Source organism: Gopherus flavomarginatus, chromosome 3 (genome assembly GCF_025201925.1).
Source record: "Gopherus flavomarginatus isolate rGopFla2 chromosome 3, rGopFla2.mat.asm, whole genome shotgun sequence".
NCBI classification, from domain to species: domain Eukaryota; kingdom Metazoa; phylum Chordata; order Testudines; family Testudinidae; genus Gopherus; species Gopherus flavomarginatus.
In genome coordinates this window covers 47,623,403-47,649,056 of record NC_066619.1, presented here as the reverse complement: position 1 = coordinate 47,649,056, position 25,654 = coordinate 47,623,403, and the positions used below count along the sequence as shown (strand labels likewise).

General features: G+C 41.4%; 1 protein-coding gene across 2 annotated transcripts in view; it reads left to right on the top strand.

The window, feature by feature from the left end:
• The window catches only part of IQGAP2 (IQ motif containing GTPase activating protein 2), a 251,320-nt gene that overhangs the window by 133,635 nt on the left and 92,031 nt on the right, over positions 1-25,654 (top strand). For both annotated transcript variants that reach the window (XM_050944558.1, XM_050944559.1), the window contains exons 4-9: positions 2,042-2,119; positions 3,342-3,418; positions 10,683-10,750; positions 11,129-11,242; positions 24,176-24,354; positions 25,056-25,143. In XM_050944558.1, coding sequence (XP_050800515.1) covers positions 2,042-2,119; positions 3,342-3,418; positions 10,683-10,750; positions 11,129-11,242; positions 24,176-24,354; positions 25,056-25,143 — 604 coding nt within the window. The remainder of the gene's footprint in view (positions 1-2,041; positions 2,120-3,341; positions 3,419-10,682; positions 10,751-11,128; positions 11,243-24,175; positions 24,355-25,055; positions 25,144-25,654) is intronic.

The following is a 25,654-nucleotide window of genomic DNA, read 5'->3' as shown; positions in this document are numbered from 1 at the left end:
TCGATGCCAACTCTGCCCACATATCTACACCAGCGACACCATCACAGGACCTAACCAGATCAGCCACACCATCACTGGTTCATTCACCTGCACATCCACCAATGTAATATATGCCATCATATGCCAGCAATGCCCCTCTGCTATGTACATCGGCCAAACTGGACAGTCTCTACGGAAAAGGATAAATGGACACAAATCAGACATTAGGAATGGCAATATACAAAAACCTGTAGGAGAGCACTTCAACCTCCCTGGCCACACTATAGCAGACCTTGAGGTGGCCATCCTGCAGCAAAAAAACTTCAGGACCAGACTTCAAACAGAAACTGCTGAGCTTCAGTTCATCTGCAAATTTGACACCATCAGCTCAGGATTGAACAAAGACTGTGAATGGCTTGCCAATTACAGAACCAGTTTCTCCTCTCTTGGTTTTCACACCTCAACTGCTAGAACAGGGCCTCATCCTCCCTGATTGAACTGACCTCGTTATCTCTAGCTTGCTTGCTAGCACACATATATATACCTGCCCCTGGATATTTCCATTACATGCATCTGAGGAAGTGGGTACTCACCCACGAAAGCTCATGCTCCAAAACATCTGTTAGTCTATAAGGTGCCACAGGATTCTTTGCTGCTTTTACAGATCCAGACTAACACGGCTACCCTCTGATACTTGGAATAGTTAGTTTCTTACTTGCGTGCAGAACAGGTTCTCAGATGTTGCCTGTTGAAATTGGGTGGAGGGATGAATGGTGCTTAGAGAGGCTTTTTCTTCTGTCGCTTTTTAAGTGAACTATGAGAAGAGGATGTGAGTTTTGCACATTCATATGTTCATTTGAAGCCTTCACTGGAAAATTATGCCTCAAAAGATTTGCTTCTAGGACTGTCAGTTTTGGAAACTGCTTTTTTCAAAATGAGAACTTGTACTGAAAAACATGTTTAAAAAAAAATGTCTGGCTTTTTATGGAAAACTTCTTTTTAAATGGTCTGCTTTAATCATGTGAAATTAAATAACTTAATTTTTCTGTGAATTTTTGACCAGCTGTGATTAAATGGCACTTTATAAAATAGACCTAGACATGTTCACAGCTCTCAAGTGCTTTTCTGGTCTCTTTTCAAGGTACCTCCACCTTTTTTCCCAGCCTCTTTTTCTGGAGACGGTTTAGAAAAAATATAGAACCAAGAGCCCCAAAAGACCTAGATCAAACTCAGAAGAAAGCAGAGATTTGTCCATAGTCTTGTCCCATGAAAAGGGAGGGATTTCTGAATCCACACCTGGCAAGCTGGCCGAATACTGAAATGCTTCTTCCAATCCTCTAGAAAACTGTTTGCATCTGAAATGCTTAATTTTTATATAGAGACCTGTGAAAAACTGGTGGAAGAACTTCCACAATTTCATGCAGAATTTTTCAACATTTCAGGAAATTCTGCCTTCTTCAAATATTGCTTTTCTACAAAACTTAAATATTTTGCATTAAAATAATGGATACTTCAAATTTCCAACTTTAAAATTTGAAGACTGCTTGTGGTCAGAATGGACTTAAAAAAAAACAAACAAAAAACAGAAATGAGTGAATTTTCAGTGGAAAAAGGCTTGTTCTTTTACTGGAAAAATTAGTGTGATATTTCAGTTAAGTGGTTCCACTTCTCAAATTCTTGGCAAAAATGATTTTTCATGTGCTCTTTTCTACGTTGCACACATCTCTAATTACAAATCACTTGAACTCCCTAGATCTCCAGGAGACTTTAATGACTAAACATCTCTTTTCTGTAACAGCCCTGTCTCTCTCTCATATTTGTATTCAGGCTTCCCTTGCACAGGCATTGGGATTACAAAGTCCACCTAAGAGGATGAGTTACATAGCATGCAACTGCCTTATGATTTGACAAGCAGTTGAAACATTCTGTCTTTAGGGTCACATATTGAAAACCTAGAATTTTATTCACAGGAGAAGTGTAAAATTGTTAAGCAAAGGAAGGTAATTGGCAAAAGAAGATAATCATTCAAAATAATAATCTTGTCTTCCCTCTTCCATATTAGAGATCGGGCCTTCATTTTCGGCACACGGATAATACTGTGCAGTGGCTAAGGGCAATGGAATCCATTGGTCTACCTAAAGTAAGTATTTAAATGACATGACACAATAACTGCCCATGGACAAAGTTGACTAAAACAGTGAGATTATTTTCCCCTTAATTTGCTTAAATAAAATATTGTTGAAAGCTTCAGTACTGGGAAGACCTAGTTCAGGAAATAAATCTAAAGCTTAGAAATGTTTGTTTGCTTTTAGTGTCTTTTGTATCTTGTCACTTTCCATCTGCTACTCCATAGTTCCATTATTTTGTCCTATTTTCTTCCTATTTATTTCCAGTGACTTTGTTTTTAGTCTATCCTGAATCTTCTCAGTAGATCCCATGCTGTCCTTCCATCTGATTCCCTCGTAATGATTTCTCTGGGTTTCCTTTCATGTTATTTCCTGTCCTCCTCCCCTTCTCTCTTTGCCCCCATCTTACACATTCCCTTTGCGTTTCTCTCCCTCTCTCTGTTGCCCATCAACAGTTTATCCTGATCAAAGATATTTAATACAAAGCTGGGTGGAAGCTTTTGCTGTGGCTACTCTCTGAACAGTGCTTGGTGCCTCTCAGTCACGGAACCAATGGCACTTCTGCGCCTTAATGCATTTGCTGAGGTAGCTTGTTAGCCAGCAGTGTTTCTTTAAAAGCTGTTTTACTACTTCATATCTGTAGAACATTAACTCTTATTTCAGACCTTATTGCTTGCTTTAAGCTTGTTCAGTTTATTTGGTGGCTGGCTATGTCAGTTCAACAGATATCTAACTTCTCTTTCTTCCACTCTGTCTCCCTCTCTGAAAGGTTTCACTCATGTCATGTTCCCAGGGAGGGTCATGTACTAGAAGGGGCCAAGAGCTTGCTGAATCTGCCACAAGTGTTGTGATACAATGATATGGAGTGTTGCCTATGACTCTTCCTGTGGGTACTCTGGGTTGTGAGGCACCTCGTTATCACCTGCCCTTAGCATGAGGAAGCTTTGTCTGTATCTGATGGGGAGGACAGCTCTGCAACTCCACTGAACATGGGCAACATAAGCACCCCACTATAGGCCTTGCAGGCCTGCTGCTCTCTACAGGTTATTAGGCACACCCCAACCCTCTAGTACAGCACCTTGACAGTGCTTGCAGTTCTAGATAGCTAATTTGTCTAGTAATGACCATTTAAAGCTATTGTAGTGCAGCATCACTGTTCTCTAGAGGGGCCAGTTGGACTAATGAGAGAATATATATTACTAGTCAGAATAACAATTCTATTCTTTATTTTTTTAGATCTTTTATCCAGAGACTACAGATGTCTATGATAGGAAAAACATACCTAAAATGATATACTGCATTCATGCACTAAGGTAACTAGTGATGGGGTGGGAGGAAGTTTAGATTTGGTGACCAACTTTCAGGCCTGTAGTTTCAAACTGGCTTCAGGTAACTGGTGTTCTTAACAAAAGGTCGTACTTTAAAACTTTAGTGTGTCATTGTCTGTTAAGTTTATTGACTTTGTTCTGGGCCATGGGTTTTTGAATACAACATAAGCCTAAATGAATTTTTATTACAGCACTATCGGGCAAATACTTCTGAAGTAGACATTTTTTAAAAAAAAAACTACTGAAATACATAGGAGGGTTGTTTGCATGAATCTCCCCCAAACACGTCATTTGGAAATTTGAAGCATTTGTGTAAAATAAAAAAGCTTTTTTAGAAGCCTCTCAATCTCGAGACACTAAGCAAAAATCACCTTTTTAGAGTGATGGTAACTTCCTCCAGAACCTGATTAAAATTATAGCCTACGCCAAACCACTTGAAACTATCTCACTGTATTGATTTCCCATTTCTACAAATAAGTGCTGGTACACTTAATTAAGCTTCCACGTTAATACAATGCCAGTAGAAATGTGTTGTCCAGAAGAATGAAAATGAGGCTGTGCCTTGACGCCAAATTAGAACTATTGCCTTCCAAAGTGAAGAATGACCAGTATATACATTCTTAATCATTCATCCCCCCAAATTATTTTGCCTCAGGTTTTACATGTGTTGGGCAAATTTCTTATAGATCTCTAGCTAGTTTAGTCGTAATTCAGTACAGAGCCAGGGAATTTTTGGTTACACCACTATAGTGGAGCTAAAAGCATTTTCTGCCTTAAAAATTCTTCCTCTTGAGATTTAAAGTGTAAAAGTCTAGAATAGGGGTCAGCAACCTTTCAGAAGTGGTGTGCCGAGTCTTCACTTATTCACTCTAATTTAAGGTTTCAGGTGCGAGTAATACATTTTAATGTTTTTAGAAGGTCTCTTTCTATAAGCCTATAATATATAACTAAACTATTGTTGTATGTAAAGTAAATAAAGTTTTTAAAATGTTTAAGAAGCTTTATTTAAAATTAAATTAAAATGCAGACCCCCCCCCGGACCGGCAGCCAGGACCTGGGCAGTGAGTGCCACTGAAAATCAGCTCGCGTGCCACCTTCGGCACCTGTGCCATAGGTTGCCTACGCCTGGTCTAGAACCTCTGTCTCTGATGTTTTGTTCCTGGTGGTGGTGGTATTTGCAGGGCCAGTGCTACCATTTAGGCAGCCTAGGCAATCGCCTAGGGCGCCAGGATTATTCAGGGGTGGCATTTTGCCGGGGGGGGGGGGGGGGCGGCAGGCGGCTCCAGTTCACCTGCTGCAGTCGTGCCTGTGGAGGGTCCGTTGGTCCGCGGCTCCAGTGGAGGTGCCGCAGTCATGCCTGCAGATGGTCGGCTGCTCGAGTGGCTCCGGTGGACCTCCCGCAGGCATGATTGTGGCAGCTCCACCAGAGCCATAGACCAACGGACCCTCCACAGGAATGACTGTGGCAGCTCCACCGGAGCCACTGGATTAGCGCGGGGGGCGGCGAAATGACCGTGTGCCTAGGGCGCGAGAAACCCTAGCGCCGGTCCTGGGTATTTGCAGACCTAGACTCCTTCCTAGTTCTGTTAAGCTCTCTTGCCGTATACAGAAGCCTTTTTCTTTAATAATTTTTGTTACAGTATCATGATTGTAAAGATGAGTTTGGGGCATAATTTAACTATTCTGTTTTGTCAGCACTCATAGCTGAGCCATTTGCCACGTCAGTAGCCCTAGGAACTACTGAATGTGCCATAGGTGAAATGTTTTACTTGTATCATAATCGTTGAAATGCTGCTGCTGCTGCTCCTGCAATCTTGTGTAAGAAGTGTACCTAATACCTGTAAATAAGATATACATTCAAAGTTTTTAATATTTTTCTTTCAAAATGCTGGGAGTTTGGCCTTAGCAGTCATATCACTTCTTTTGCAATGTGTTGCCATTTAAATTAATGCATTTGGTGTAATATTAACTAGACGGCATCACAATGATTACATAAATACAGGAGGGTAGTCAAAAACTATGTAGCTGGTCTTTCTGTCAGTGAGTGTCTTGTGTAAGCTTGAAATGATTTCCTGAAGTGGACACATGGGGCTCTTAATATTAAGCAGCTTATAAAGAAATGGTGGGCTAAGTTCCATTCCGGTGATGTCACACTCTTTATTCAGATGTCAGATGTTCTCCAGAAAGGGGAATAGAACCAGACTTTGAAATGGTTATATTTGCTGAAACTGAAGACTTAAGCGATTGGTGGTATTGACTAATACTCCTTACCCATATTTTTTAATACATTTGCTTCAGCTTTGCATGTTTGCAATAACAGTGTATCAATTAGTATCTTCTTCTTGAACTGTTTGCAATGGTTTGATTCTTGAGATATTCATTTTCCCTTCTGCAGCCTGACCTTGGTCAGGACGCATGCCAATCCATCAGAGCTGATCTGTGTAGTTTCTTGGCCTTCATTCTCAATTTGTTTTCATTTCACTTAAATTCTTCTTGCTATGGTACATATCAGCACAAAGTTAAAGCACTCAAATCTTAAAAACAAACAAAAATCAAAACGGTACTATTGACCAGTGAGTCTGTGCCATGAATTGCCCACCCTTCCTTTTAACAGCATTTAACCCTGTGCTGCTTTGACTTTTTGTGTAAGACACAGGCATACAGTCACTGCACTCTGTCCACATTTTCTCTGACCTCTTCTAAAATGCACTGTGACCATGTGATACATTTCTCAATTGTGATTGTCTTGCAGCTTAAGCCCCAACGTCTGTCTTGCATTACACACACAGCTGCATTAAAATAACATTTTAAATGCTTGAATTTGCAGCATTAAAGTTAAGAAATGCCAGAATTAAGATTAGCTATGTACTCTTAATTCATCCTCCTTGTGTATGTGCATTATGATAGTCTTTAATTACATGGTGATATATTTTTCTGCAGAACCCCTGATGGATTCAATAGAAAAGGTGGATAGTGCTCTGGGGGTAAATCATGGTTAAGATTAAGATTTTATCACTGTGACTTTTACTAAAAATAACCAGCAGGTTGCAGGCAACAAACAAAAAATCATGGGACCCTGTGACTTGTCTGTCTTTTAGTGTGTGTTTTTTTTTTTTTTTTTTTAAACTGGGAGGGGGTGGACTTGGGGGCAGAGATAGAAATGTCAACTGGAGCCCCATGGTGGGGGACTGACAGCTTGAGCCTCACTGGAAGGGTGGGTGTGCGAGTGGGTGTGTGCGTGCATGCATGGCACAGGCCGAAATCCGTGATTAAATTGTATCCTTACTCATGGTTGTACAGTGAAAGAGGCTATGTTCTGTAGGACCCTATAGCCATTTGTTTCAGAAGTTGAAAGGCATGTTGTGAATGAGGCAGGGGATTACAGGAGAGGATGAACTTCTGCCTAAGGCAACTGACCATTGCTCTGGAGTAGAACTGCATTCTATCTCTGCCTGTACTACAGTCCTCCTATGTGATGCTAGTCAAGTTGCTTAAACTAAACATTTCAGACTTGGCCACTAACTGTGGATTCTCACAAAACAAGCAACAATGTGAGATCCTGGTGTTGGATTTGCAGAAATACTGAGCACTCTCAGCTACTCCTGAAGTCGATGGGAACTGTGCTTTAAAAGAATAATGCTAAGTAAATCAGGCTCTGGTCACTTCAAATTGAGCACCCAAATAAATAGACGGTCCTGACCTAAATCTCTCCCTGCCTCGGTACCCCATCTGTAAAATGGGATTAATACTGCCTCACAAAATGTTGTGAAAATAAAATATTTGTGGTGCAGTCTTACTGTAATGATGAGCACTATGAAAAAGCCCATGAAGGAACTCTGAATTCTGTATTTGGAGCAGGGTTTGAATGATGCCCAGTGGATAAGGTCTGTGGCCACATTTTGAACAATAAGGAGAGAACAAAATATTGACCAGCTGCTCATCAAGTGCATCCAACTAGTGCATAGAATAAGGAAAGCATTCTGGGGATGGGATGTGATCATGTAATTAAAGACTGTGTACCATATGCAGAAGAAGGCTGAATTAAGGATGCTTGTGCAATCTTACTCTGGCACTTCTTAACTTTTGAGCAGTTGACTTTGCAACCTTAATAATGTTCTTTTAACATAACTTTTAGTCTCTATAAATTCCTAACTTTAAAAATTGAAGTCCAGTGATGGAATTTTTTTCCAGGTTTGTTTATGTTGATACACTCATGGCTAATGAGCTGGGTTTGAACCTTTAGATCCATAGCACATGCCTCTGCCACTTGAGGTAATGGAGTAACTGATAGCAGTATTTGGTTGTGACCACTTCAAGTTCCAAACGGCCTCACTTAAATTAAATGCTATGAGTATCGATTCCTGATGCTTGGTAGGAGTACTCACTAGTAAGGTTCCCAGTAAACATTTGCCCCATGAGTAATCTATTAAACTGAGTCACTCCCACACAGTAAAATGTTCTTTTAAAGCCAGTTAGTTTAAATCAGTGTCCAGATGCAAGTTTGTTAATATTCACATTAAAAAAATTAAGTCTTATTACAAAGAGCATGCATTAGATATGCATGTTTTCCAGTGAATATATTCCTTAATACAAAAGAAGGCAGTTGCATTCCTGACTACCTTTACATTTTTATGTGTGTTTAAAAAAAAAAAAAAAAAAAAAAAAAAAAGAGAGAGAAGCAAGCTCCCAGCACCACCTTGTGGTAAACTCCTCCACGCCAAGGAGAATAGAACATAGACCACATTACTCAACCATGTACAGTATAACTGTAGTTTACACAAGAGAGTGAAATCTTACATTATTGGCCACATTCCAAACCACTTCTGCTCTTTTGCAGTATTAAATATTATACAGTGGTGACTGTTAAACAGAGCCACCCGAGGGCGGGGGGGAGGGAAGAAAGTGGGGCAATTTGCGAGCCGCTCCAGGTTTTTGGTGGCACTTCAGTGGCAGGCCCTTCACTTGCTCCAGGTCTTCGGTGGCGGCTCCTTCTGTGCAGCTGAAGACTCGGAGCGCGTGAAGGACCCGCCACTGAAGTGCTGCCCAAGCTTTGGAGTGCAGCCCAGTGAGTATAAGCGCCGCGAGTGGCGGGGGTAGGGAGCCGCGATTGGTGGCACTTTTAGGCTGCTTTACTGCAGCTGCTTCATTCTTCGGCGGCAATTTGGCAGCAGGTCTTTTCCCTCCGAGAGGGACCTGCTGCTGAATTGCTGCCAAAGACCCGCCCCTGCCCCAGGCCCTCTGAATCCTGTGGGCAGCCCTGCTGCTAAAAAGCCAGCATTTCCCAGGCTAACATCAATGCCATTTTTTTTTTTTTATTGGGCACTTCAGACAAGACTGAGGGCTAGTCTATACCAGGATTGCTACAGCGGCGCAGCTGTAATACTGCTAGTGCAGGCGCTCAATGCCGACGGGGAAGAACTTCTCCCATTGATGTAGGGCTGTCCACACGGGTGCTTAGATCACTTTCACTTATGTCACTTGGCTTTTCCACACACCAAGCAACTTAAATGATACCTAAGTAAGTGATAGCATGTACAAGCCCATAGTCCTGGCCTTAAAGAGGTTACAGTAAAAGCCTTTCAAAACATTGCAAGGGAAAACTAACAAAGAAGCAGTTTGGGAGGACTGTTAATGCAAAGAGACTTTGGTAGTTTGGGGCTTGTTTTTAGGTGAATTTTTTAACTTTTTTTCATTAATTGTTCTGTTAGTTTATTTAATGCCTTCTTGTAAGTTGAGGATGGCAGATGGAATGATTCAGAGTGTTGAAGCAATCTGAAGACTTTCATGTGATGAGATATGATGGGATTGGATGCTGCAGTGACCTACTGCCTGCAGAAGAATCTGCTTCCTCTGTTCCCATGGTGGTGGTGAAGAGAGGAGATAGAACCAGTGGTGCCCGGTGCCCCTTGTAATTAGAACAGAAAATGTCTGTGGCAACTATTAACAAATACACTTAGTAAAGTCTCCTGCTGCAATTAATGGGCAACTGAACAAAGACAGAATATACTTTTGCTGCAATGTGTAGAGATGATGTGGGAGTTGGGGCAGAGGTGCGTTTTTTTTTTAAGGCAAAATAGCCTCCCCCTGTTATAAATATTTAGAATTAAAGTGCCTTGTTTGAAATTTGAGTTTCACCCCACAAAAAAATAATCACTTCTATTAATTCTGTTGCCAAAATAAATTCCGGAAACTCCTGACTTTTTACAATTAAAGGCCTTGCACATGGTCAGAAGATGTGTATTTACTCGGCTGTTATCCAGATGGCACTGTACAGCTTTAAGAATAATTAGTATGGGTTTTCTTGCTACACCAAAATGAAAATAATGGTTTCCAGAGAGCACTCAATTGCACTGAACTCATTTTAGTTCTCTAAAAGCATGAGAGCACTGAGTAAGCTGAAGAGTTTGGTTGGGCTCTTTGAGGGGCTATTTGAGGTTGAAATACTGAACGTGCGCTCTCAACATTAAATATGCTTAGTCTTAGGAAAACTGAGATGAAACTTTTTCTTTAAGTAAAAACATGTGGATTCTGCAAACGGTATTCCTAAGTTTGAATAGAGCATGTGAAAAGGACTACTATGTCTTCAGTGCAGAGAGTCCAGACTTGGATTTGAAGCTGAATGTTGGAATACCATCCAATATTTGCTAGTTCCAGCTTATCTGGAACATTCCCCTCACCTGTTACTATTTATATGGATCCAATAATATCTAAATTTCCTGTTGCAATACATAAACCAGACAATAGACTGATCCCAAATTGTAATTATTAGTTATAAAAACTTTCACTTAATTTTCATGTCATGGGATTCCTGATAGACTAGCTTTTGAGTTTCACTTTACTAATTCTGTATTTTAAAGGACTGTTTTGTATGAATCCAGCATCAAGGATTTATCTTTGTGTACATCTTTCCCTTTCCATATACTCAAATATTTCAGCACAGGCAACAAGTCTTGCATTTCATCTGTGTCCTGTCCCCATCTAAGAGAGCACCTTGGAATATCTTCATCTTTTGAAGATTACTTCTCCCTTTCTACACTCAAACAGTTTACAATGCACCACAGAAAATAGTCTGATAGTAAAATTTATCCTATATCTGTCCACAGAAGTCAGTAGTTAAAGAGGAGTTTAATGTAGTAACATTCTAATTACGTTGATCATCATATAAGCTTTGATTTGGTTCTACAACAAGCAGGCATTTTATTGAACATGCAAGTCTCTGGCATTGTGACTTTAGTATTTTTCTTTGCAGTTTATATCTGTTCAAACTTGGTATAGCACCACAGATCCAGGATTTACTGGGAAAAGTGGACTTTACAGGTAAGTCTGTTTTTAATTAGTCATATTGTAGATAATCTATTGTATCAATGAAACCTGCTAATATTACTGTTTCTAACAACCTACTCTCTCTAATGGGAGTGTTTCCCTCTCCTCCCCCAACATTCTGCACACATCCTAATTGAAATGATTGGAAGACTATTTTTAATGAATGTCAGCCTTTGAAAAATGGTGGGAAGGGAATTTACATGGCACCTTTGTTATGGCTTAGAAACTCAGTTTCTAGCAAAATGAAAAAACTACTAAGTTAACCAAGCCTTAGCTTTTTACATTATATAAATTTTAGCTCAGAGTGCTCAAAGTCCTGAGAACTTCATTCTGTTAATCGTTTCCAACTTTCCTTTTTTAATATATAAATAGAGGAGGAAATCAGTAACATGCGAAAGGAGTTGGAGAAGTATGGTATACAGATGCCGGCTTTTAGCAAAATTGGTGGTATTCTGGCCAGTGAGTTATCAGTGGATGAAGCTGCATGTAAGTCATCTTTACCATGTTTTCCACCTAATATCTGAATTGACCATTTTTGCATAAGCTGTTTATGATTTTGAGTCATTTCATTTAAAATATTACTTGAAAGTAACTGTTGTAGTTCGTAATATTTTTGATTCCTTGTCTAAATTACCACATTTCCCATATTTTATACCTTTAATAACTGTCAGGATGTGCACGTCTTTACTGAGTAACTGTTAGGTTATTGTCAGGAGGGTTTTTTGCTTTTTGTCTTAGAGCTCTTTGGAGCAGAGAATTGTACCTTTTTTATATCTGGCAAAAATAAAAGTTTATAACTTTTTTTATTAACAATACAGATATCTAGCCTTGGGCAAATTGGCTAACCTCTCTGCATTTCAGCTTTTGTGTGAAATGGTATAGGCCAAAATCTTCTAACAAATTCCTAAAGGTAAAAATGTGGACTATAACATAAGCGTATATTTAACTTCAGGCACTTGTTAGAAGAATTTGGCCTATACCATTTCAGAGATACAAAACGGAGAACAGAGAAGTTAATTATCTTGCTCAAGCCATATAAGTGAACCAATGACAGAATGAATAATAGAGCTAGAGGTTCTTCAAATGGCTCTGCATAATTCTATATCTGGGTGCTGCTCCGCCTTATGCTGCCTTGCGATGGAACTGTCTTCTAGCTGTCTCAGCTGAAGTGCTCCTCCTCCCCTCAGCATTACATTGTTCTGAAAGTGAGGCTGTATAGGGGACAGAGTGCCTTCACTCTGCAGTTCCTTCCTACTGAGTGCCATGACCAGATGTGAACCTTTAGTTTCTTTGGAACCAGAGCCTCTTTCTTCTTAGATAGTTATCATTAGCTGTTAGTGATTTCTTGTTAGTGTTAGTGAGGCCTGTGTTATGGTGGAACTTCAAAAGCAGAAAAGGCTGGATTTTAAGAGGTGCATTTCCTGCCCGAGCAGTGCATCAAATGCCAAGGAGAAAGATGTTTGCCTTCTGGTTGTTTTGATCTGTAGGACCTGTACTCCCAGATCCAGAAAGGATATGGAGACTCATTTACAGCTCCATCTCCTGAAGGAAGCCCTTGAGCCTAGGCCAGACCCTCTGATTCTGAGCAACTCTCCAGTCCAGGGTTGAAAAAGACAGTCTCTCCACCAGTTGGCACCAACAAAGTGCCAACAGGTTGCAAGAGGCCACACCCACATCCAGGACTGGATCTGATCCCTGCTAATCCCTCAGTTAAGCCTCTGAGGGTGCACATGGCTGAACCAAGGGCCACATGGTCAGAGACCACTGCCCCAGTTCTGGAAGAGAGACGGTCCAGCTATCTTCACTGGTGCTGTGCCTCATGCCTCACAGTTCTCTGATCCTGGTGGAACCTCTGAAGCTTCAGGACCAGGATGAGTTTCAGGATCCCCTTCCAAATCTAGGAAGATAGACTCCATCGATGCACCAGAACTGAGGTCATCAGTGCTTTTTGGTGTTGTGACATTTAGCACTGAAAAGAGAGGCATAAGGACAAAGGGCCTGTTAGTAGTGCTAGTTCCCATGCATTACAGCTATCTGATTCAGACAAGGTGTCTACAGTACTGAAATACAGACTTGGTCTCTGTGATGGGTTGGATCACAGAAACCCCCTTGGGGCTGCCAACTGATGTGCCAAGACTATTTCTGCCCCTGCTTTCCCTGCCAGCTTGGGACTTCAGCACCCTGTCTTGTTCAGCCAGACACGCCCGTCTGCTCCAACACAGACCCAGGGTCTGAACCACATGCCCCAAAGCTGCAGACTTAACTAAAAGCAATTTAAGAAGTGATCCTGTCTTTCTTTATCACATAGATGCCCAACTTCCAATGGAGTCCAAACCCCCAAATAAATCCGTTTTACCATGTATAAAGCTTATACAGGGTAAACTCCATAAATTGTTCGCCCTCTATAACACTGATAGAGAGAGATGCACAGCTGTTTGCCTCCCCCTAGGTTATTAATATGTACTCTGGGTTAATAAGTAAAAAGTGATTTTTATTAAATACAGAAAGTAGGATTTAAGTGGTTCCAAGTAATAGCAGACAGACCAAAGTGAATTACTAAGTAAAATAAAATAAAACACGCAAGTCTGAGCCTAACTCAGTAAGAAAACTGAGTACAGATAAAAACCTCACCCTTAGAGGAATTCCAGTAAGCTTCCTTTTACAGGCTAGTCTCCTTCTAGTCTGGGTCCAGCAATCACTCACACCCCTGTAGTTACTGTTCTTTGTTCCAGTTTCTTTCAGGTATCCTTGGGGGTGGAGAGGCTATCTCTTTAGTCAGCTGAAGACCAAATGGAGGGGTTTCCCAGGGGTTTAAGTAGACTTTCTCTTTTGGGTGGAGACCTCACTCCTATGCAAAGTCCAGCTCCAAGATAGAGTTTTGGAGTCACATAGGCAAGTCACATGTCCATGCATGATTGAGTTTCTTACCAGCCAACCCACATTCCTGGGAAAGCTCTGATGTGGATTAGTGTCTTCGAGTTCATTGTTGGCTTAAGTGATTCTTGATTGGGCACTTAATTTGCACATTCCTTTCTCAAGAAGCTGACCAAATGCTTTACTAAGGATACTTGGAAATACAAGCAAGTATACAGCCAGTATTCCTAATGTCAAGTAACAAAATGATACATGCATACAAATAGGATAAGTGTATTCAGTAGATCATAACCTTTACATAGATATGTTGCATGGCATATGTAGCATAAAACATGTTCCAATTATATCATATATGCCTTCATAAGCATATTCATAAACCTTATGGGAGGCACTGTCAGTCTGCCCTCAGCATCAGTAGTGAGGGAGCTTGACTTGCATATAACACTGGATCCAGTATTATCTCAATTGTCAGTTCCACTGTTGGTTCCTGCTTTGGCTTCCATTTCAGATCCAGCTACATCATTGGTTCCAGAAAGTTCTATCACCATGGCAGCCCAGGTTTACCTCCCGACATATTGGAGCAGAGTGTGAAACGCAAGAGCTCTAAGACGTGGCATGTTTCTCTGATTCCAAGATCCTCTTTTTCATCTGCTAGGAAGAAGAGGCTAGAAGATATTGAGTCTCTCTTTATGGATCCTTCTATGATCTCTCCTCTTAGGACCGCTGCAGGGTTTCCACAAAGAGCTGGTTTTTCCCCATATCTCCCACTGAGCCTCTTGTTCCTGGTCCGTTCTATCTCTGATCTGGATTTCTATCAAGAAAAATAAGAGGAAGAATGCAGAGACTGATAGCACACTTTGGACCTCCCTTTGGACCTCCTATGCCCAACATTTTCCCAAATTCTAGTTACTGGGGAGACTGGCAGTCCTGGGGCCTGTGATCTTATTGGGGGCCACCTCAGGAACTTTTCAGCAACCTTTTGCATAGATAGAGGGGTGATGTCTCAACTACTAAGGATTTGGCAGCCTAGAGTTCCTTGAAATTGGTTCTTCCTGATCTGCTGACTTTTCAGGCAATTCTGCCTAAAGTTTTGTCCGAGGGAGAAGGTGGAGTAGCTCTGCTTTTTGAACAGGAGCAGATGGGTATGGATTATGAGCCAGATCTGTCACCCAAAGAACATGTGGCTTCAGCATCCCCCTCCAACTGAGGACACTATGTAGTTCCACAGTCTGGGGTACCACATACTTTCCACCTTAAATCTGCTTGAAGTGCCTGTGAAAGAGACTTCCCATTCAGTATTCAGTTATCCTTGGTGCTACAGTTAAGAGTAGGATATCCTTACCCATCTTGGATGTACTGTTACAGCCTGCTAGATCAGTTTGTGCCCTTCTGCATTTGGTCAACTCCAGAGAAGGTGGACAAACTGTACCAGATACCCTCTGACAATTTTTCTTGCTTTCAAACCATCCTGTGCCTAATTCCCTGGTGATGGCTGCTACAGTAATAGGGCAAAACCTGGACAAAAACACTTCACACCAGCTGATTAAAAAAAGCAAAAATCAACTTGCTGGGGAGAAAGGTGTTGTTTTCATCCCTTGGTATTATAGGGGCAAATTATCAAGTGTCTGGATGACAGGAGAAGGTTGGCTAAACATCCCTCTGAGCCTCGTGTGATGCTTCAAACTCCTATGCAAGAGCATTGGCATCTACTATGCCGTTAGGAGACGTGCACGGTCTCCTTCCTCATCCCTAGCTATGACACCAGATTGAAGCAGAGGACATCTACTTTAAAGTTGAAGGTCTGTTTAGTGAAAAAGCAGACAAATTTTTGGAAAAATGTGAAAGTCGTGAGATTGACACTTCGTTCTCTGGGCCTAATTTCTTCCACAATAAAGTGAGCCTCCACTCCCTCCTTTCTGGTAGCAGATGCAGTCCTTCCTCATCCTATTTTTCAACTGATCAGACACAGCAGCAGCAGGCAAATTCTCAGTCAGTACAGAAAAAGGCCTTTCACACGCAGGTCTAAACCTAAACAACTTGCGTCCTCTTCATGCAACCTCAAGCCCTGGTTTTGATGAGATGAAGCACAGTCAAGAACCAGTCAACCAGGACCGACCTATCCCTGCATTTGGAGACAGGGTAGCCCAGTTCGTCAGTCCTTGGAGGCAAATTGCCTTCGACCAATGGCCTTACAGATCATCAAAAGGGGTTATGCCATACAATTTGAAAGATTGCCTCACTCACTCCCACCTATCTTATTGTTTCATTTGAGGCAATTCTTATAGTAGAAGTGGAAAAATAGCTTCTGATAGGAGTAGTTGAGGTTCATGAATTCTTGAAGGGTCAGGGTTTTTATTCCCTTGGTTTTCTGGCATGGAAGAAAGATGGGTGGTTTCAGCAGATACTAGACTTAAAGGCATTAAACAAGTACATTTGGAAATATTGGTTCCATAAATTGGCTCCAGCTACCATAATCCCCTTGTTGTTGGTCATGAATTGATTATTGGCTCTCTAAGACATGTATTTTTATACTTTAATTAATCGAAATCATCGCAAGTGCCTTTGATTCTTGGTTGGCCAGATGCTGCTTCCAGTATTGGGTGTTCCTGTTTGGCCTTTCCATGGCTCCCAGAAATTTTACAAAATGCCTCTTTGCAGTAGCGGCTCATCTGAGGAATCAGGTTATTTTTGTTTACACCTAGTTAAATGATGGGCTACTGAAGACTTCTGTGCACGAGGGTCTGTTAAACCATATTGTCTTTGCGACCAACCTCTTTTCAGAGCTAGAGCTCTTTTTCAATTGTCCAAAGTTGAACTTCTGCCCTTCACAGAGGTTTCCTTTTATAGGTGAAACTTAGTTATTTGTAAGGCACTAAAAAGATTTCCAGGTATTTAACTGCAAAGTAACATCATGACAAGTTGTTCTATAATTAACTTTAGTATTTTAAAATTAGGGTCTGAGAATTTTAAAGTTTTTTGAGTGAAATTGTTTGTGGTCTTATGGTAGCCTACATGACCCCATTTGCCTGTCTGAGAATGAGATGTGTGTAGCACTGGATGTCTCAGTTCTACAGAACCAGTCGGTTGTTGATCACCATGCCTTAGACTATCATAACCTCCATAGATTGTGGTGAGTCAAAGTGACTGTTCAGGGGCATACAGTTAAATCCTCTGGGACCATCCCAGTCAATGACTTCAGATGCATCAACCAAGGGCTGAGGGGTGGGCGCAGTGCACTGGAATTATGACAATTCGAGGGCGCTGCTCTGCTTGGAGAAAACCCTGCACCTCAATGTATTGGAATTAAGAGATGTTCATCTGGCTCTCAAGTTGTTACTCCCCCACCTGCAGAGGAGGATTGTGCAAGTGATTACAGACAATACATCAGTAACGCATTCCACTGAAAAGCTTCCGGGGGTGGGGGTTTGCAGTATTCACTCTATCACTCCACCCTACTGTGTGCAAAGATACAAGGCTGTGGAATTGGTGTATTTTATCATGTCATTTACCTTTGGCTCTGCATCTAGCATTGGTGCAGCTGCGCAGATGTAAATTTGTAGTGTTGACCTGCCCTGAGAGTGCTCTAGCTGACCTTGCTAGAAGATTATTCTACCTCAAGGCACCACAAGGTGGTGCAGTTACCCATAAGTGTGAATATGCAGGGCCGTCTTTAAGAACTCTTCTTACAGGTAAGTAACCTTCATTTAAGTTCTCACACACAAGGTAGAAAATTTTGGCTAACGTAGCTAAGATGAAGCTTAGTTATTTGTAAAGCACTGAAAAAATTTTAGATTATTTAAGTGCTATGTAATATGACGAGCTTAAATTTTAAAACTTTCAGACCCTAATTTAAAACACCCTTTCCTACATTCATATTGGCTTGTACCAAAATACACGGTACATGTTGTGACTACACTTTGCACATGATTCTGCAAATGTAGCTTTTAAAATATAATCTATAGGGAAGAAGAATAATCTGGGTATATCAGTCTATCAGCCTTACGCATTTTCTGAGGTTTAGTTACTGTCAAATCTGTTCGTTGTATTTTTTGTTTTTTGTGTTTTTTGTTTTTTTTTTTTAATTTTTGTTGTGACAGTAAATTTCCTTCCTCCCCTGGAGATAAAAGGGCCATAACTTCCTTTCCCAAAAGCTTTTTATAAAGTGTATTTTTTCCTCTTAATTCTGAGGCATATTTCTTAAATTCCATGAAGTAATCTTTCCTGATGCTGGCTTCTGTTCCCTACGCTGGGAATGGGCTGCAGAGCAGTCCATTCTGGCCAAGAAGAGGAAGTAGTTGCTGTTCAGTGGAAATCTCTGACAAATTAAGTCTATTAACAAAGTTAAGTGTCAAGTATCAGGGGGTAGCCATGTTAGTCTGGACCTGTAAAAAGCAACAGAGTCCTGTGGCACCTTATAGACTAACAGACGTTTTGGAGCATGAGCTTTCGTGGGTGAATACCCGCTTCGTCAGATGCAAGTGGGTGTCACCCACGAAAGCTCATGCTCCAAAACGTCTGTTAGTCTATAAGGTGCCACAGAACTCTGTCGCTTTTTACAGATCCAGACTAACAGACGTATTGGAGCATCTGTTAGTCTGTAAGGTGCCACAAGACTCTTTCTTGCAAAGTTGAGTGTGGAATTTAGTTGCGTTCTCAGGAAGAGGAGAAGCAGCAAAGAATCCTGTGGCACCTTATAGACCAGCAGACGTTTTGGAGCATGAGCTTTCGTGGGTGACCCCCACTTGCATCTGACGAAGTGGATATTCACCCACGAAAGCTCATGCTCCAAAACGTCTGTTAGTCTATAAGGTGCCACAGGATTCTTTGCTGCTTTTACAGATCCAGACTAACACGGCTACCCCTCTGATACAGGAAGAGGAGAGTGGCTAATGTGCTCCAAGGTTTTGTATGCAAAAGAGGGGTGGGGAAATGGACAGATATTCAGGGCTCAGACATGGATGGTGACGGCTCTTATGCTATTGGAAGATCATAAATGTTAGAGACTGAAAAGACCAATTAAGTCTCTTTCCTGTTAATGCTGGATTATTTCACTGAAGAAGATTTTTCTAGTATTTCTTTTATCCAGACTATTTTAAAGTTAAATGGGGCTTCTACTTCTTTGCTTGGGAACTAGTTCACAAGTGAACACATACACTCTCTCTTGCTAATATTGAGCCTAGCTTTTTCTGTAATTTCTTATTAATGCTAACTTGTATGCAATTGAACCACTTTAAATCTTCTGCTTTGTGTATACGCCCTTCAAATACATGTTTTCCCTCCTATCCTCTCAAATGAATGATGCAAATTTTAGCTCTTTCCTTTCCTCATGAGTCCCAATCTCTCCTTGACAACTTCTAAAGTTGGTTTAGGTGGTCTGAGAGGTAGGGACTGTCGTGAGCATCTAATCAGACTGCACAACACTGCCCATAGAACTTTGTCCTGGGCTTCCCACATTCTGCCCATAACGTCTGTTTGAGCTAGAGCATATTTTTTCAGAAAGATATCCAATCTGCGTTTAAAGATTTTAAGTGATGGAGAATCCACCATGTCCCTAGGTAAGCTGTGTTGAGGGAAACTGCACGTGTATCTTCTTTCTTCCAGCCTCCATGGCCCACTCCAGAAGTCCTAGTCAGGTCTCAGGTCTCTAGCTGTCACCTGTCTCCAAGTTGGGACCCTTGTCCTGCTTTCTTCTGATCAAAGCTTTTTAAGGCTGCACAGGTCCCTGCTTTATTCTGCAATATCCCCAGCCAGCTAATTTGCCTCAAGGCCCAAGTCTGTGCTTTGCTTTCTCTCTGAGGGCTATGAGCAGTGCACTGCCAGCAATTACAAATTACCACATAGCTCTTTCTAAGCACCTTTATTCTTAGGTTTTCTCTGTAACACTTATACCTTATCAAAATAATAGTTCCTGTACTCATGCTAAAAGCTTACCAGAGATCACCCATCAGTCCTATGGGGCCCTACTAGGTCAAAGTCCATCCAACTCTTCCACAAGGGTTGGGGCCTCCTCTTGGACAGAAGGTCCTGTTTGCTGAATCAGAAAGAGAGCCAGGTGCCAGTTCAGGCTCCTCCTTTTATACCAAAAGCCCTTTCCTTAGTCTCGTAGTCTCTGGGAAACTCAGCTTGAACCAGTATATGCAAGCTACCCCAGGGGGTGAAACCACTCTACAGTTGTTTTAGTTTCATGGTACTTGTATACAGCAATTTAAAATAAAAATCTGCAGCCTGACCCCTGCAGCTGACCTGGGCTTTGAGATTCTGTGCTAGCAGGTCTTTAATTGCTGTGTAGATGTGCCCTCGGTGATTCACCTTAATCACCTCCCACTATTGTTCGTGTCTATACGAATTGTGCCAACCCTTCCCTGTGAAGTAGTACAAACCTGTACATAAGCCATTCCCAGATTTAATCCAATATGGTCACCAAAAATATTGCAAGCAATTGCAGTATCTGTCGGAAGTTGTTGTTCAGTGCATGATTAACCTCACTGTTAAAAGTTTTGTGCCTTGTTTCAAGTCTGAATTTGCCTATGTTCAGTAGTCTAATCATGCTGTCCTTTGTCTTAGATTATAGAGCCCTCTGTCATCAGAAAACTTCTCCCTATATAGGTACTTACAGATCAGGTCAAGCCTCCTATTTGCTGTTGCTTTAATAAGCTAAATAGATTGAGAATCCTGAATATCAGTGTAAGGCCCTGAATTTGTGTGTGGATGTGGCACAAAACCCCTCCCTAGGAGCTCAAAGGTCCAGTGGAGCCCATAGAAATAGGAACTCTGGAGGACATTTCTTCTCTTCCTCTTCCCCCTCCCCCCCCCAACAAAACAAAACCCTAAGATTTTCCCAAATGAACCTTTTTGCTATTGTGCAAGGAGGATTATGGGGAGGCGTGTGAAGTTTCCTTAACTGAGTTTCTTTTGCTTAGGTTTTTGGTCACACCTATTTATTTTAGTAAATATAGCTTTTTGGTATGTAAGATGCAACAGAAATTTGATTATACTTGTTTCGTTCCCAAACAATGAGATTAATGTTTAACAGACTTCTATACTGTACTTTTTCAGTTTGCCTCTTACCAAATATTTATTCAAGAAAATAATGGAAGAGTAAAAAAGGAATGCTCACACTACAGTGATGCACTTCTGGACTACTGTAGTTTGGGGCTGAACTTTTTTCCTTTCCTCCCAGTGGGAGCCCCAAAGAATATTTCTCTGCCTTTTTCATCCTAACCCAAGTTCTAGGCTTGCCTTTTGTGAATGCCTGGGCTGATGGCCATTATAGACATATCCGCATAATAAGCATATTATAGACATAGTCACACTTCTCAGTTTCCTGGGGTGGGGGCTGCAGTTTGTCCCGTGTCCTGAGAGCCAGAGCTTGCTGTCTATAACACTGCTTTCCTGTGCTGGCTGGGTGTTTTCCATATGAGTGCAATTCTGTTCAGGAGAGAGCATGTGCGCTCATACGTCCTTATTTCATGCTTGTATGGTGTATTTCTGAAAAATACAGTAGTATAAGGGAGCTGTCACTTATGACTATAACAGATGCCCCAACTGTTAACAGAATAAAAAACTGCTAAAAACAGGTATGTGCCCAGGGTACAATCCAGACTAATGAGTACTTGTCACCCCTGCCCTCTACCCCAGGGTGCCTTCTATACTGCTTTGTTGCTGTAGCCTCCAGTCTGGACTGCTCACACACTACAGCCACCAGCATACAAGTCACTCCCAGTTATGTCTGGGTTTGTGCTGAAGTCAGCCAGCCACACCTGGGCTCTTACCAGACTTGGTTGCGAGGTGACCCCAATACCTCCCCCCACAGTCCTAGATTTCCCCCCCCCCAGAAACATGTCACGTACTGCCCAACCCTCTCCTGGACAATACAAGCGTATATAAAGTCCATCCTTTTATTAGTGGAAATGATATGCACATGTCTTGTTACCCCAAATGGAGTTCTCCAAACACTTCAATTCAAACACACTGGATTAGATCAAACAAGTTTATTAACTACAAAGAGAGGTTTTAAGAGGCACAGAAGCCAGAAATGGTTGTAAGAAAAATAAAAGATAAAATGTAGCTCATGCCTAACTTATACTGTGGTAAATTCAAAGGAAAGTATTTTCACCAAATGCTCTCAGCAGTCTGACCAAACTTCTCCAGTTCAATGGTTATTTCCTTTGTTCCTTCTGGTGCAGTGAACTGATGGGCAGGGAGGAGTGAGGGGGGGAAGAGAGACAGGTACCTTGGAGTATCTTCTCCTTTTTTTGTATAATCCTGTCTCCAGTGATGAGCTGCTAAAATCTTAACAACGGGTTCCCTATAAAAAGTTCTGATTTAAGGGATGTGCCACAGCATGTATTTTTTTGTACCAATAGGGTTACCATACATCCGTATTTTCCCGGGAGGAATTTTTAAATTTTAAAAATTCCGCCCAGATAGCGATTTAAGAACCGAAAAGCCTGACATCCAGGAAAATACGGATGTATGTTAACCCTACCTAAAGTTCTTTTTAAAAAAGATGGGCCTGCACTAGAAATGAGCTCCGTTTCACATGTGTGGGTCCCTGCCACTCCCTTAGGGTGTGCTTGGTCCCAATTTTATAGGGACAGTCTCAATTTTTAGGTCTTTTTCTTATATAGGCTCCTATTATCACTCACCCCCTGTCCCGATTTTTCACACTTGCTGTCTGGTCACCCTAGGGTGTGCACATGTGTGGGTCCCAGCTGCTCCCTGCCCCCCTCATTGAAGCAGGTGTGCAGGGTTACTGCCCTGGGAACTGCAGGGCACCAGTGGACATGGGGCTGGCTGCAGACAGGGGCCTGGGGCAGGGCTAGCTGGAGGGAGGGAGTGTGACACGGGCTGGCTGCGGGCGGGTACTCACACGGGGAGAGTGGCTGGGAGCAGTCCAAGCAGCAGGACGCACCGGGAACTCACCAGGCAGCAGCAGGAGCCCCAGCGCCAGAGATCCCAGGAGCAGCAGCAGCAACAGGGCCAGGAGGCAGCCCACATGGCTCCCGTAGCACAACGCAGCGCCCCCCGGTGGCCAGGAGGAGGAATTACATGCTTCCCAGGTCAAGCCCATCAAAGCTTCGCTTGCAGGGAAGCCAGTTAAATTTTAGAAGTGGTTTTAGAACTGCTTGTTAACAACCGGTTCCTGCAAACGGGCTCCAGCTCACCCTGCCTGTCTCCCCTTCAAGGAGCATTTCCAGCTGGGAGCAAGGCAACAGGCAGCTGTGTGGAAGGGAACTCCATGCTGTTTCTTTGCTAAGATGTAGATTTTTTTTACTCCTCCCAAAGAAGGCCATGTAGCAGGTAATGGTTCATCAGAGTTGTTTACACCTGGCTGAGGCATCAGTTTGCTCTTTGTCTCTGAGGAACTGGTTTGGCCACTCGCCAGACTTTTCTGGAAAATGTACTTTTAGTCATGATCTGTTCTGTTTATAACTTCACATATAATGCTAGTGTGTGCATTTTGCCATATTATTGATTAACAAATTGTTTTTAAATATCTCACAAGGCATAGTTTGTACAAGTATTATTACAATAGTGTGTAGGGTGTGGACATGGGTACATTCTGTTACGATTCTGCCCCCCCCCATCTCACCCCATGACAGCTTATGCATAGAGCTAGCTTTGTTCAGTATGTTTGTATTACACCCTTGCTTTACCTAAATAGTGGTATTGGTGGGAGATAGATGGATGTAATCAATCCATGATACAGGAGGCAATGTACCTTGGTATTTGCTGGTATAGGTTTAATTTCAGAATAATTTTGGGTTGGGAGGACCTTCTAGTGGATCATATGGCATACTGAGTGACTTTCACCACTCATAACAAGAGTAGCTCTGCTAAAATCAATGGTTACACCACTGTAAAACAAGTGTGAGAGGAGAATTAGGAATGATTTATTTTGGTCTTCCTTCTTTGAACTAGTTTTAGTTACGACTATCCTGTAACTTTTTTCCCAATCTCTTACTTGTTTATCTTTCTGCTATCTTGAACAGTCTGTGGCCACAAAACAAAAAATAAGCATTGGAACTTCTATGCAGACCTTTTTCACGAGGCTATGTAATTTGAGGAAAGTTTAAATCCAGGACTTCCATCGTGACCAGAGAACTTTTTTTAAGTGCTGTTTCTGTTGTTGAAATAATATGACAAAATACTCTTCAAACCTCTGCAAATTTAGACACTATCCTGTCCTATACTGGTGATTGCAGCTACATTCTGACTTTTCTGTACATTGGAGAGTCCCAAAAAGTTAAACTGTGGTGAAGCATGATCAAATACAGTGGAACCCCGATTATCCAATCTAGTTGAGACTGGGGCCAGATTGGGTAACCAAAAATCCAAATGAACTGGAGAATGGGTGGTGGGGGCTCCAGCCCCACCACCCGAGGCTGACAGTCTAAATGGGGTTTTACTGTATAATATTCTTAAAAGCAATAAATGAAGCCTTGAGAACAGACAATTGGTAACACTAATTTGTGTGATCCAAAAGTACTTTTCTCATTGGCTCTCCTTTTTAAAGTTTTGTATCTTATCCATCTCTTTCAGTGCATGCTGCAGTCATTGCAATTAATGAAGCTATTGAGAAGGGAGTAGCAGATCAAACACTTACAACTCTGAGAAACCCAAATGCAATGCTAATGAATGTGGATGAGGACCTTGCACAGGAATATCAGAAAGAACTCCTGGAAGCTAAAAGGAGAAAAGAGGAGAATGCAAGACTGAAGGTACTGAAACATATTTGGATTTTATTAACATTCTTAAGAAGTTTGGTATTGTATAAAAAGTGTGTGTGCAAAATTTTAAAAAGTATTCTTCTAGGGTTGTGTTAATAAGCTAGTGCAGTCAAGATAAACTAGATGAATGATTGTCACTATAGAAAATTAATCACAATGGTCCCTTTGGTCTTGGAATCTGAAATAAACAGGCTGGAGGCAAATGTGTAGAGGTGTTTTGTGTTTGTACCCATAACACACGAATGTATTTGAGATGTGTAAGGATTATAAAATTCTATGTAGAATCCAAAAGATGCTCATTTTTCTCCTTTATGTACTGTGTAGAAACAAAGTTTGTTAACCAAAAGTTTATATAAAAACGTAATGTTTTAAGGTACCTTTTTCTGGGAGTAGAACATAATTATTAAGTATAACATTCTATTGATAGAATTTTCCATTAATACAAAATTGCACTTGCATCATTCATGTCACAGTAATCGTTTCAATTTGAGAAGACAGGCTTTGATCAAAATATACACAATGCTTTACAATCAGCAGAGGATGCTTTAACTATAACTCTTGTCCTAATCTAAGTGCAAATCTTCCTACTATAGTTGATCAAGTTTTAACCACTCATACTTTCAGACGGTAGAATAGCCATTGAAGTATCTTTTGTGTTCAACTTTGTGAACCAGTAAGGATTTTGTTTTTAGAATGGCTCAATTTCAGAAGAGGAAAGAGATGTGTATGAAGAATTGCTGACACAAGCAGAGATTCAAGGCAATATCAATAAGATCAACAGTAAGTAATTCTAATTTCTTATGGAAGTGGGCACATTGTACCTACCAGTTATGTATGTATTTGTGTCAAATTCCAGGCAAAGATGTAAAATTACTTCTTTAATAGAAATAACTTTTAAAGGTGGCAAATATTTATCAGTGTTACAATGGTTACTTTCAGTGTTGTGGGGCATCTTGCTGCTTTTTTTCCATTATTAATCTTTTGGGATAATATCTTTTTTTGTTCTTGTTGCTGATATCAGACTCCTCAGTTCAGAAGCCAGTTGGTTTCGCCTGCTTTATTTCCTTATGTTTCTGTCAGTTCCCACTAGCTGCAGAATACTGTACATTTTGACCCCTCTTTTTAGATAGACTTGAGATTCAGACGTAGGCTCTGACCCTGCAAATGGATGAGTGTGGAAGAACCCTTATGCCTGCATGGAGTCCCTGTGGACTCTGTTTGAGGCTCTTGTAGGATTGGAACCTTAAAATGTAACCCTCCGCTGGATAAAAACTGTAATTAACTGGCTTGT